The 14,331-nt window shown below is 43.8% G+C and overlaps 1 protein-coding gene across 2 annotated transcripts in view; it reads right to left on the bottom strand.

The window, feature by feature from the left end:
* Positions 1-7,926: 7,926 nt before the first annotated feature.
* The window catches only part of COG3 (component of oligomeric golgi complex 3), a 31,267-nt gene continuing 24,862 nt past the window's right edge, over positions 7,927-14,331 (bottom strand). For both annotated transcript variants that reach the window (XM_042838889.1, XM_042838890.1), the window contains 4 exons: positions 14,022-14,097; positions 12,267-12,394; positions 11,231-11,329; positions 7,927-10,030 (listed from right to left, as the gene is read on the bottom strand). In XM_042838889.1, the coding sequence (XP_042694823.1) occupies positions 10,001-10,030; positions 11,231-11,329; positions 12,267-12,394; positions 14,022-14,097 (333 nt within the window). In that variant the 3' untranslated portion in view covers positions 7,927-10,000. The remainder of the gene's footprint in view (positions 10,031-11,230; positions 11,330-12,266; positions 12,395-14,021; positions 14,098-14,331) is intronic.

Genomic DNA, 14,331 nt, shown 5'->3' with positions numbered 1-14,331 from the left:
ATCTCAAAGGTCATAAATCTCCAACCTCCCTGTCACATGCAGGGCCACCAATCACAGTGAGCTGAGAGATGAGGAATAGCCACCCAGAATGCAATCTGGGCTGAGATGTGGTGCGCTTAGATGGCATCTCTGCTTGGAATAGAAGGCACTGAGACAACTGTAAATACAACAGAAAGGGAAAGGCCTCTAAAGCTACTCTTAAGTCACTTTCAAGCAACTACCACGATAGAGAAGAGCTGAACACAAATATTTCCATCATAAAAGCTTTGCAAACACAATTTTTTTCTTTTCAAAATGCAAACATCCTCTTTTCCCTTGAAGTTCCCCTAAAAAACCTGAGCACGTCTTGTTTTTTTTAATGTATTCTCTCAAGGTTTTTCTTAAAGAGGAGACAGGACTTGCTTTTTAAAACTCATTTGAGCTGTATTTTGCTCTTCCCCCCCCCCCCCCCACACACACATTCTCAGTGCTTCACAGGACATTAAAAGAAGGTCAAATCAAGATGTTCCAATTTCCATATAAAAATCAATTGGTATTTTCCATTGAAGTCTTAAGAAGGAAGAGTAAGCATGACAACTACACCTGTTTGAAAGCATAGATAATAAAATACAGACTGAGTTTCCTAAGTATATGTATCTATATATCTATAAATGCATGGCAAAAAGAAGGGCTGGCTTTAGATGAGATGCAGTGGGTTTGGTTGCTTTTATGGGAATGGCCTACATTTAAGCACATTTCTTATTTTTTTTAAACTAATGAAGTAGATACTTAATTTGTTATGTCTTCTGAGGAAACTACTGTAACTGAAGAGTCTGCAAGGTGTACCTTCTGTGGTGCTCCTGAAAAACCAATCCCAACAGCAGCAGATCTGAAGGAAAAACCACAAGAAATTGTGAGTCTACACATACGGTGTTGGGATGCTGCAGTGTAAGCAGGTTCTGCCCAGGATCCACATCACCCTTGACGTGTGCTTCACCCCACAGGTCTTTTGCTGCAGGAGTTATAAGAAGGTATTTAACACTGCCATCCAAGACCTGATGCATGAAGATGAAGCAAATGAGATGTATTCTGCTTCCCATGCTGATGATTTACAAGCTGAGTTGCAAAGTGGCATCAAGGAGAAGGTGTTGCAACAGTAAGGAACCCAGAGAGACCCCAGACCCTGGTGGGAGGAGGGAGGCCCATCAGCACCTCCCTTTGCTCTCTTCCAAGGGATTTCACTGGTGGAAACCTGCTTGCAGCATCACACCACCGCCAACAATTTGATCTTACTGTCAACCTCCCCTCTTTTAATTTCAGGTTAGGTGAGGGAGGCTTTGAGAACTACAGGGAAATCCTTCGGCAGTACTTGAAAATTGTTTCCCGTGAGTACCTTGAATTGCTGTGGTTGCTGGGCTAGATTTGGAGGCAAAAATACATCTGAGTAATGTTAGGGCACTCGGAAAAGCTGAGACTGCAGCCTTCTATGTACTAAATGGTGCCAAAATCCTAACTAGAGTGGCCAGGAGCATTCATAGTTCATCAAAACAGAGGTCTGCGTAATTCCCTGCCCATGAGACCAGCCATCTACACGCTGTATGTCCTCTGGTTGAAAGGAATAGGAGATAGTACAGAAGAAATTTGCCTGTTCACGTTTAGTCCATGCTTTGCTATAAGCAATTCTCAGCTGGACATTTTATTGTTTTGAGCAAGGAGATCATTTCTCCTTGTTCAGTTATGTAATCTAGGATTACATTTCTTAGGAAAACTGCCCTACGTTGTCATAGAGCCTATCCCATCCTATTCAGGCTAGATCTTCCCCCTTGCTTCTCCTCAAACAAAGCTGAAAACACAAAAACTCCTCAATCCCTCCCTCCATTTCCTCTCCATTCCAAATAACTGGAGATAGAAGGCTTGGAGAAACAGAGATACTTCGTGCTGTTCTCAACACCAACCTCCTAAACATTTATTTTTTCAGAGAAGAGAATCTCTTTCAGACTCTCAAAACCCAGCGACTACATCATCAGACCAAAGGTTGACCCTTTCATGAAGTACCAACCAACACTGGCACCTCCAGAAAACCTACTCGAGATGGACAAGGATTTTGTTGCAGAGCACCTAAAGGTGGGTGTAGAGTTGAAGCTCTTCACGTTGCTTTTCAGGTGGGGATTTAGATATCATGAGATATGGAGAAGATCCTAATTCAGCAAAATCATAGACTAACCCAAGTTGGAAGGGATCTATCAGGATCAAGTCCAACCCTTGGCTCCAGCCAGAACCATTCCAAAATCAGAGCATATGTCCAAGACCATTGTCCAAACACTTCTTGAGCCCTGGCAATCTCAGTGCGATGGCCACTTCCCTGGGCAGGCTGTTCCATGCCCACCACCTTCTGGGGCAGAACCTCTCCCTAATCCCCACCCCTCCCTCCCCTGACACAGCTCCATGCCATTCCCTCAGGCCCTGTGAAATGCTCACCAGTGAGTGCACTGCACTGATGGGACCTACATGCTTGTGGCTGTTGAAAGATGGACCTAATCAGATGTTTGTGGAGGGGGTACAAAGCTGAGTCAGGCATCCCCAGGGTTTTACTGGGATGATGCCCATGTGTAAATGTCTTACTTACGAGCATACTGTGCAGCTTGAAGCCTGAATGCCGCTATCTGCACCTCAGTTGAAACCTCAGGCTCTGCTCTACTTAGCTGTGTACTATCCATCCCTCTTACACTCCAAACCGGGCTGCCTTTCCCAGACAGCCAGGTGGGGATCTGAGCTATTCAGCTAGGAATGCTCTTGGACCCAGGTCAAGCCCTAGGTCAACGATTTGATAGCAGAGGCAAAAGGTTTACATGGTCCAGCAAGCACTGAGTCCATCAGTAGGGGCATCACTGCTGTGTCCAGCAAGCAGTGGGGCAGGGTGCTCATGTGGAGGCTCTCTCTGGAAAGTCAGACCAACGTGACCAAAAGAAAGATGATTAAGGATCAGGAAGCTGGTTTTTGGGAGAGTGGCAAAAGCACATTTCAGGGGCTCTGTCCCCACCCCTAGCTCAGCCCCTCTTCTCTCCTCTGCTTCTCCTCTCCTCTCCCAACCAAAGTGCTTCTGCAGTTTCTGCAGGCATATCAGAAAACCACCTGTGATTTATCACACAATCAGTGATTTTGTCGGCTTTTTTATTTTCAACATAGAAGTGCATTATATTGCTCTCTCCTCCTGAAATATAGGGGCAGCAAATCCTCCTGCCTAGGACTGCCTGTCTTTTTAGCCTCATAAAAAGCCTGAAAAATGAAAGCAGGCGCAAGATTGCCGGTTTGTTGCTTTTCTGTTCCCCTCCATCCCTTACAACCAAGCAGTAATCCTTAGCTGGTTTGCAGTGCCAAAGCATGCACCTTCAGTTTATTAATGAGTGCTGCAGCTGAAATGAGCTCCTTCTTGGGCACCAAATGGAAACTGCCGTGGAGCAGTCCCTCAAATCCCAATGAGAGACAAGATCTGAGCACCTGGCAATCAGCTGCTGCTTTGAATGATGATGTTAAAAGGGAGCAGCAAATTCACTCGCTTCCCCTTCTCAACCAAAACAAGCAGCTCTCTGTTTTTCCAGGCTCCTTATTCCTATTAGAAAGCACCAAACCCAGCTCCCTGGCAATGCTTGGAGCTAAGCCCTCAGCAAAGAGATGTTTTTATTTCACTTGTCAGGATGCTGCTGGGTAAATTATTTGTGTGTCTAATGGAAAGAGGGCTCCTGGCAAATTATATCATCAGAGAGCAGCTAATGACATAAAATAAAAAAGAGCTGAGCTTTGCACATGAAATGCAAAAACACAGGACTGAAGGATGGGTTTCCCTTAGTAATTTTAAGGGGTTTAATTAAAAAGTAAGCAAACAAACAAATGATGGCTAGGTGGAAAGCACAGTGTGTGATGGTTTGGGGTTGGCATTGGCACAGGGAGAGGAAGGCATAGTGCAGAGCATCCATGTCCTGCACACCCCTCCAGTGCTCGCCTGCACCCACCTGCATCTCATGGCTCCGGTTTTGCTCCTGCAGCTCTGCCGCTCTCCCAGCCCAGTGAGGAGATGCTATCCTGATGGACAGACATTTTATCTCCTTTTCCCAGATGGAAGTGGTCAGGTTTAGTATCCAGTTCACATAGATGAGCCAACTTGGGCATGTCATACCTCCAAGTGGACAGCTGTGGCTCTCCTCCCTCTGTGTTTTCATAGAACCATGGAATCACTACAATGGAAAAGACCTCTAAGATCACCTAGTCCAACCACCAGCCCATCCCACCTTCCCTCTGATCGTGCCCCTCAGTGCCACGTCTACGTGGTTCTTGAACACCTCCAGGGATGGTGACTCCACCACGTCCCCGGGCAGCCTGTGCCAGTGCTTCACCTTTCTGAGAATAGATTATTCCTAATACGCAACCTGAACCTCTCCTGGCACAGCTGAAGGCAACTACAGCTCATTTTGGGCTGCACAACTCATTTGACTGCACAACTTGGGTGGGTCAATATCGCTTCTCTATGGAAATAAAGTCTGCAGAGCCAGTAGCCCTCGGATTGGCTGCTTGAAGGGTGAGTGATAGAGGGATGAGTTATTTCTCCCCCCTCCCCCCCCCCCCAGAGCCCCACAATGTTTTTCACACCAAGCTTTCCATGGGTTTTCGATGGGCTTGTGTATCCTTAACCACCTCTCAGCTATCCGTCAGGCAACATAGCCATCCTGATTGCATTTACTGAGGAAGCACAGTTCACCTATGTCATCTTGGAGGACAACAAGCACCCAGGGATTCAGGCAGCCTTTGGGAGCCGTGGCCACGGGGTCAGCTTCCACTCCAATGGACGCCCCAGGTAGGTGCAAGCCTGGTGAGGCACAGTGCATTGCTGATGGCTCAGCCCAGGGATGAGCACACATCTTCTTCCCTAGTTTCTCATGGAGCATAGGGTGGCCATGCTAGAAAATCACAGTTATTACTTGCATGCAAGGGGACACTGCAATTCCTGAAGACACTGAGCTTGATATCAACGTTGCTTTTGGTTTGTTTTTCATTTCCAGTGAGTGCTCTTCACTGCAAAGACTGACTTAGATGACTGATTTCTTGCAGGCTTATTGATAATACGAGGTGACCAATGGCTTTCAGTGAAGTTGCTGGTGTCTGAGCTAGTTTTTGGCAGCCCCACCCCTAGTTTCCAAAGTTTCCCTCTAGAAAGCTGGGAACTGCAGAAATCAGTAAATCCCAGCTCAATTTCACAAGTCCTCCCTGCATTGAGACTAATGAATGGCTGCATTAAATGTCTAACCAGCTATTACAAATCATTCTGAATAGCTTCTGTAATAACACGTCCATTAGAGTACTGCAGCCCCGCCGCTTGCCTGCAGACACATCGGCCTCTCATCCATCACACAGCAAGCCAGGCTTCACAGCTCAGTGCTGATCCCAAAGCATCACCCCCCCCTCGGCCAACCACAACCCCCAGGGGCACACATGGCCCCACATGCTACACTGGGGGGCCTCCAGCTCCCAGGGCTGTCACAAGATGAGTAGTATTGATTTGGGTCTGGATGCTGTAAATGTGGGCTGTTTTCCCCCCACACAGCACATTTCTCTCCCCTTTGTTCTTCAGCAGGGCCATTTCCTGTGTCCTGCCACACATAGAAACATGCACAGCCATGTGCAGGGCACTTACTTTGAGTATAAATGTTGCTAGAGCCATAGACATGAGAGTGCCCAGTAACTCTCAGGAAATGTATAAGTACAATGGGAAGATGGGCAGCCCATGCTTCATCCCAATATTTTTCTCGCCTTCCAAAGGCTTGCTGGCCACCTTGGGGCAGGACAGTTTCTGCAGTGGGCTTATTCTGCAGGACAGCTATTATGAGAACACCATCACCCATCATTGACTCTTACAGTGAGTTTTGTCCAAGCGCAGAAGATGGCAGCTGGGAGGGGGAAGCTGCTGCCTCTGAATTCACCCAATGTCTGTCCCCAGAACCATCCTGAGCCCTTGCACAGGAATCTGCTTTGACCAAGCAGGGGAGAGGCAAAAACACTGGAACTGGCACGACCTCAGCCACCACGTCCACAGCCCTCCCTTCCAGCCTATCACCATGAAACTGAACAGCCACCTTACCCTTAAAATTGTGACTCAGGATAAAATTCACCTATGGTTTGTGAGCCACAACAACTGCATCCATTTTAACTTGGGGGCCCGGCTCAAGGTGAGTGCTTGATGTGCTGGATGTGCTCAGCCAAGCCCTGTCCTCTGGCTGCTGGGAGAGCAGCAGCAGTGCAGAGCAGCCGACCTGAGATACACCACATCCTGCCAGAGTGCTGCCCAGGGCTGGCCACAGATTTCAGGTAGAAAAGTCATCATTTCATTCCAAAGCAAATTTCCTGCCTGTGTGAATCTTAATGAAATTCCACTTTGGGGAAGCATTTAGATAAGATTGAAATGCTGCCACTGAAGGGCGAGAACAGCACATCTCACAAATTCATTTTGAAATGCTGTTTCTTTTCAAAACATTTATATTAAATGTCAATACAAACACAATGCTCCTGATTTTATCTTAACAGCATTTCACTTAACATGAAACAAGCATCTGGGTACAGGAATAGAAATCCTTTGGTATTCATTGCCACTCAGGTTTCCTACCTCTGACCCTTCTCTGGGGGTGGAAAGCTGCATTACCAGGGCTCTCAGTGCCAGTGACTGTCCCAGCCTGCAGCTGTGCATCCCCATCTCCCAATCCCCAGCTCCCCATGGAGTTTAACCCCTTGAGTTCTGGGCATACACTGGAAACTGAACCATCTCCCAAGTGAAATTATAGGGTTAGCACACTCCAAGGGTGTGAGAAGGGCAAGGGCAGACCAGGATAAGGGTGAGCATGAAAGCTGAGTTACAAAGGATGCTCTTCTTTACAGCCTCCCTTCAGTATTAATGTTCCTCTCTTTACACGGGCTCTCTTTGCAGTTGAAAGACCCAGAGACAAGTCACCTACTGAAAGGATTAGAAAACGAAGAGCAGCGCTTCCTTCAATCCAAAAAGACTCAGCTCAGGAGCCTGCTCTCCAAAATACAGTCAGTTTTGCAATAGTTTTGGCAATCTCAGCCTCAGTGGTATCACTCCTTGTGTCTCATCATCATCTGTCTGCCTGAAAGACTGAAACGAAGGCATCAAGATGTGCAGCAAACAGTTATCTTCAGCATTTCAGATCAACTCTTCCTTCATCAACGTGATAACAGCCAGTCACTTTGCAATGACAATAAAGCTCCTTTTCCAAGCTCACAATGCTTATCTTCCTGTACATCCAGTCCTTGTAACACCAAGCCGATCTCATCTGAAAACTTTGTCAACACCAAACAGGAATAGTGTGAGGAAAGAAAAGCAGTTTTTGCTTGGGAAATACTCAGTGTTGGTATAGGCACAAAAGAGTGAATGCCTGGCCAGCTGTTCTGCCATTCACTGCACATCCCAGAAGACACAATCCAAAGGGCCAAACTTTTTTAGGAGGCTCCGAGCATTCAGGCAGCAAAGGTCACGGATCCGCCTGCACCAGTCAGACAGAAGATGGATTCCACAAGCAAGCAGCATTTTTCCTTAGATGGGTTCATTCAAATGACACTGTCAAAACCAGAGAGTAGAGGGATGCTTCACACTGACATTTCAGGGAACAAACCACAAGCCTCTGGATGACATGTTTTTGCAATACAAAGGGCCAGAAAAATACCATGTGGTAGATAAGTCAGTGAGCACTCAGGTAGCAAGAAGAACTAACAGCTAAAATAATACTTGTGCTTCCTGCCACCACCTCCAAGTTTACTCTTAGTACAGGCCATCTAGTTAAATCTGTTCTTGTTCTAGTTGTGGTTTCTTCCCCCTAATAAAACTCCAAACAAAGAGATCATTCAGTCACACGAGACCATCTGTCAGTAAAGAAGATACAAATCTGTCAGTAAAGAAAATACAAATTTACTTTATTATAACCATAATGAGAGATTACTTCAACAGTTAGCTGTATGTTCAGCACTCAGGTCTACATCTGTGCAAATGAAGTCAATTCTCTTACTGCTAAAAAGGAACAGCACTTCTTAGTAACGCGCTCCCTGCCTGTGCTTACAGGGTGTTTGTTGTCGCTGCGTTACAGTTATCTTGACAGACAAGCCTCAGGATACAGAATAAAGCTTTACTCTTTGACCAAAATAGGAGGCAACATTTTTATTTAAAAAAAATTAAAAACAGCAAGTTTCTAGTCAGATAATATAAAGCATCTTAAGTTAATCTTTTGAAAGTATTTACACTATCTGTAAACGTAAATATCTGAAACTGTACATGTTTAAACAAATGTTCGTTTAGCAAACAGGCTGTATAAACTGATAGCTCTTCTAATCTTCCAACCAGCTGTCCTAGAGCTGTATTCCAGGAGAGAAAAGACCCCAAACACAAGAATGACTACTGCAAAGGTTTACCCTTCACAACTTCTCTGTACAATGTATGAAGTCATCCATGGCTTTGTACAGTGACCATGCAATCCTTCTGTAAAACTTTATAAAAAAACAAATATACATATATTACAATGCACTGGACATTATTTTACAGCCTACAATTCTACATGAGTAAAAAGAAAGGGCAAGTTTTCATCCTTGTTAATTCCTCTCGTTAATTTTAAGGGTCACGTCGGGTCCTATGAGTACCATTTATGTGCCTCAGCACCACTGCTGCACCACTCCTCACAGCAGCTCTAAATCACACCATTTTAGTCTCCAGCCATATGATTTATTACAGGAAAAACATCAAAACCACCACTGATGTGCACGGAAGTGCCTACTTAATTAAAACTTCTGAAGAGTTTTTACAAATAAGTTAAAAATCTGCCATGCGCTTCACCAAATGCTTCCTTCTCACTGCTGCACAACAAAGACATGCACACTGAGATACTCTGAAGCTGCTTTTAGTGTTTCATTCCATTCATGACAGAGTGGTTTGCAACCAGCTTTCCCAAATTATGATCAGTGCGTACTGACCAGAGTGCACTGTTCACCAGTTACTGAGCCCCTGCTTACAACAGGGATTTGTCAGTGCTTGCACATTCATTCCTGGCATCCCCTTTACAGCTCCACTAGCACTCAGTCCAGCACACAAAGGCCGTACAAGTTCCAGTCCCAGTGTCCACCATGAACAAAGCAACACCTCTGTTTAATCTCAGTAAGGCAACTGCTAACCTAAAACTCTAAGTACCTGAGAATCTCAGTGCTAAGCTTTGTTGTAAAGCAGCTGAAAACACGCAGTCCCCTCAGAACCAACAGAAATTGTATTGCACAGCTTTCCATTGCAAATCCAGGAATCTGAGATTCTTTACATGGAGTAAGGCCAGAGCACGAACCTTCAGGTCAGACCTCATGGCTCCCAATCACAACAGTACAAGAACAGCACACCCAGTGTATCAAGAAGTGCTTCAGATGTGAAAACAGTCTTCTCAACTAAAAACCTCTGAATTATGTTCGAGCACAGAGTGGATTACCAGGATCCTCACAGGTGTTCAAATTAGAGCATGCCTTCTTAAGTCAAATGGTCATAGCAACGTGCCACCTCCAAGCCTCACAAAATACCTACTGCTGCTCCCATTTGACTCCTGCATTTCATTTCCAGTGTTTTTGAAAGTGCTGTTTTTCACTGTAATAATCAGCTTGAAGTATGAAAGCTTTTTACATCAAAAAACAGGACTCCAAATTAGAGAATACTTGGAGAAGGCAGTTAACTGAGCGTCCATAAGGACAATCAGCAAAGGGCTTGTTTTGTGTTCCTTCTCCCCCCTTCTCAAGCTAGCAAATAGGAAGACCTTTAACAAATCAATAAAACTGATTTTTAACATTTTCCTAAAACGGGGTTAAGCAGCCTGGAGGGTCTTAATGCAGACTGGACTGCATGGGGGAGGAAATCCTTCATTTACTTCAAGCAAACATCTTCACATCCCCTTCACCGCTTGTCGTTCAGCCAAGGATGCTTAAATAGCAGCCTTACCAGCTACTTGGATATTGACAGAAGTAAGTTCACCTGAAAGACAAAGTGAAATATTTGAGGGGAGCATATAAACATGAGGGAGGGATGGCTCTTTACGAGAGTGGACAGTGATAGCACAAGGGGGAATGGTTTTAAACTGAGACAGGAGGTTTAGGTTAGGTATTAGATGGAAGTTTTTCACTCAGAGGGTGGCAATGCACTGGAACAGGTTGCCCAAGGAGGCTGTGGATGCCCCATCCCTGGAGGCATTCAAGGCCAGGCTGGATGTGGCTCTGGGCAGCCTGGTCTGCTGGTTGGTGACCCTGCACATAGCAGGGGGTTGAAACTGGATGATCATTGTGGGCCTTTTCAACCCAGGCCATTCTGTGATTCTATGAAAGCCTGCATTAGACAGAACAGCTACGTTCAAGATCTGCCTCACATTTTCACCTTTAAATAGATAAACAATGCTGGAAGAAGCCAACTCCTCTAGGATAACACCACCTCCTTCCAGTGCATCGCTCCCAGGATAGTTAACACACGCCCCTGAGGCCACATTCACTACAGACAAACTCCTCTAGCACATCAGCTTGATCATCTGTTTAATGATTGGCAGCCTGCAACAATCAAAATTCCATCCACATTCCCTGGATCATTAAGGTCCAAGAGAGATTTTAAAAAACCGGCTTGGTTTGTGGCAGAGCATCCTAAAATGGAGAATTCTCAACTCCAATCATTGCTGAGACTAAAGATCTTATTATGCATGGTTACATTTCCATAGAAATCTGCATGTTTCCCCAGTGCAATTTACTTCAAATGAATCCTTATAATTCCTTACTCTGCTTCCCAAATGTTCAAGCTGCTGCTTGTTGCATTTGTCAAAGGCAAAACTACCTTCACATGTGCAGGTTTTATTCACAAGCTGCTGTACCTCTCTGAAAAGGCAATGCCCAAAAAAGGCAAACCTCTGCCATGATGTCGTGGAACCCAATCCCCAACAACATAAATCACCACCTCCAATTTACAAACTCTACTGCATATTCATAGAGAAGCAACCAAACAGGAAACTTTTAATTGAGAGCTGACGGTTCAGATAAAGCCCTGAGTTTAATCACCCAGGATTAAGGGGGATTTAAAAAAATACAAAAAGATACAGAACGCTAAAAAGTACTAAAAATGAGATGTTAATGTTTGAGAAAGACACATGAAAGAGCACCTGATAAATCTGAGAGCTTTAATATATTCAGTACAGACCTGTTCCATTGAAGGACAAGCTATAATCTGGAGATCCTCATTACTAAATTCTTCCTTTAACAAAGCATGGAGTTTCTGGAACATTTGCTGGATGTTATTCTTTTAAAGAAAAGAAAAAAATATTAAAATTAAAAAAAAAAAACACCACAAAACTCACCCACAAAACTCACGTCAAACATTAACTACAATATGTGTGATGTATATGGAATAGCTACTGAAGCGACCAGGCAGAGGGAAATGGCTGAACATGAACACATTTTCTCTCAAAACACAACAAACAGCCCCAGGGAGTCCAGGCTGGCTCAATACAGAAATTTCAGCTAACACGTGCTAAGCTGAAACACCAAATCCTACAGACTTAACCTGAAAACCTAAAACTCAAGACTGGTTCCTCCTTATATTGGGTCTGCCATTGAATCTGTACCAGTCTCTCTACCTCCAGTGCCCATGTGTAACAGACCAAGCTCAGACCAAGTGGCAGAAAGAACAGAATCCAGTTGCTTCCTTGCAATGTCCATTACACAGGCTGAATACAAGACAGCAGTACAGGATTCTTTTTAAGCTAAAACAAACCATGGATATATTATTTTTTTATTTCACAGGCCTTTTCAATAGGTTTTTCATCAGGGTACCACAACACTATGTTCACTGTTATATGTGCTTGGCATTTGTCATGTGTTTGCTGGCTGGACTGCAAGCCCAGGAAAACCCATACAGACATAAACAAGAGTATATGTGTATGTGTGCCTACATAAATTGTCCATCTTTGAGATATTACGTTCATTTTCAGTGTGGGGAATTCTTTTTTGTTGATGTTGGTGAAGCTTGTGTGATCAATGTTGACAGCAGTGCACTGCAATGATATATTACACACTCCCTACATATATACGTGTGTCTACTTACACAGATATATTATACATATAAGTTTGCATACAGAAATCCAAGGTGAATCCCACAAAATGTACTTAAAGTCTTAACTAAAGGAAAGCCCAAGACCTACAGAAGAACATGCTGATGTCTGTGTAGCACTACTCACCCTGACTGGCTTAAACAAAATGAACTCTGTATCTTTATTGGACAAGTATAGTGACATGCTTCGTAACGTTGACTGCAGCTTTGTTTTTATTGTCTTGTAAGTGGAAGAGACCATGTCGTTGATCTTTGCTGAAAGTAAAAGCAAACACACTTAATGAAGTGCAATGGCATTCTGCTGGTTAAAATCTACATTCCAGAACATCATCTCTACTTTACTGGGGCTGACCATCACCACAGGGTGGACTGAAAGAGGAAGAGGGGGTGAGTGGGCAGCACAGATTCACTCCATCATGCGCCCACAACATGCCACACATGCTGTTGGTCTTTCAGGACCTACTCAAGACATCAGCCCCTCCTTCTCTGCAGAAGCAGCATCCAACCCATTTCTGCCAGCCACCACATCCTCCTGAGGTTCCTCAAATCACAGCCTTCCGACTTCAGGAAAGAAACAAAGTTCTATAGACTCCCACCCATGCAGAAAACTGCCAGAGAAAAGAAACTACTGGGGAATAAATTGTGCTAGTACAGACAACAGCATATCACAAATTCTCCTTTACTGCTCATCTGATGTAATCTGCACAAGGAAAGCTTGCACAGACATCTGAATTTTAAAATCAACCACACAGGAATCCACTCAGACAAGACCTTCTTTCTTTATGCTAAGCATCTTAATGGTTTTACAGGATCTTTGCTTAAAGGGTAATGGAAAAATACATTTTGTAGCTTTAAATTCACAAAGTTAATATACTAACGCTTAAGGTTTTTTGGTGTTTTTTTTTCTCCTCAGTTTCTACAGTATCTGAATTTTCTCCTGTTTCCTCCTGGTTTCCTAGACGAATGAGTCAAAAAGCAACAGAAGATCTGCTTAAATCTGCTGCCTCTGTACACAATTAACTCTGGACAAATATTAAGAATATCCCTGACAAAAGGAAATAGAAGATCAAGTCAGCCCTTGAGAGCATCTGACCCATGAAGCAGCAATGATTAATGAATAAATATGGTCGGATTTGCATTTTAAGAATATGATGCCACAGAAGGTTCCAATGTATGAATTGGATCAAACGATTTCTCAACATCATCAGAAGCACAATTCTGTAATATGAACAGCAAAGCAAAACCCAGGAATACTGAACTACTCCAAGTATTCCTACAAAGCACTCACGGATGAGTTCTGAAAATGAAGAAGTTACCAAATGTACAGACAATAAAAGCTTCAGTATGGACTCACTTTCCTTCCACAAAAGCAATAGCATCATCTCAATGTGACCAAGTAATCCCTTAAGTACATTCTTCATTTGTTTGTGGAATTGCTGTTTTCATGCAAGAGCAGCCACAGCTTGAGAAATACTCAATTCATTCATCCTGTGCTCCAATTAAATGCATATCTGATTGGAAGTCTCTTATGGCATGTAAATGGGCATACAAGTAAAAAAGTAAGCCAAGATTTTCAAGAAAAAGGTTGAGAGTACTTAGAATTTTTCCAAATCAGTCAGTTTCATGAACCAAATTAATCTGATCAGCTTTTCCAACTGCCGTGTTCTAGAAGTCATGCAAAGCTACAAATGACACACTGGAACTCTCTAGCCCCATCTAATGCAGCTTATATTGCTTTACCAAAAATGGTGAATGGAAATGGTCTTTTTCTCCACTGGATGAATTTGCAATGGAAGTCTCAAACAAGTAAATGAACATGGCTTTGTTAGCCTAGAACAGGTTAAATCTAAGAAGTAATATAAATGTAAAAGAATGCAAATACCTGGTTGTGCCCAAGGCTGCTGAGAAAGACTGTATTTGGGACCTCCTTGAGTAGCCATTGCTTTTAAAGCAGCCACCTAAAACAATTACAATCAACAATATGATGTTTGTTTCTTTAGGCTGCAATCACAACACAGTGATCACACAATAATTGCACACATCTCCTAGACACTGTGTTTTACCAGACCCCTCTGCTCTCTCCTTTCCGTGCACTGACTCAACAATACACAGGGGAAACAGCTGGACAGAAATGGAATCACAATCCTTTCTTGAACATACAATTCAAAACAGGATTAAATTTACAAAGATGC

The sequence above is a fragment of the Centrocercus urophasianus genome, unplaced genomic scaffold (assembly GCF_019232065.1).
Source record: "Centrocercus urophasianus isolate 14NV4802_14NV808 unplaced genomic scaffold, USGS_Curo_1.0 seq_9, whole genome shotgun sequence".
Lineage (NCBI taxonomy): Eukaryota > Metazoa > Chordata > Aves > Galliformes > Phasianidae > Centrocercus > Centrocercus urophasianus.
Note: the sequence above shows the minus strand (reverse complement) of the source record. Positions and strands in the feature narration are given on the sequence as shown.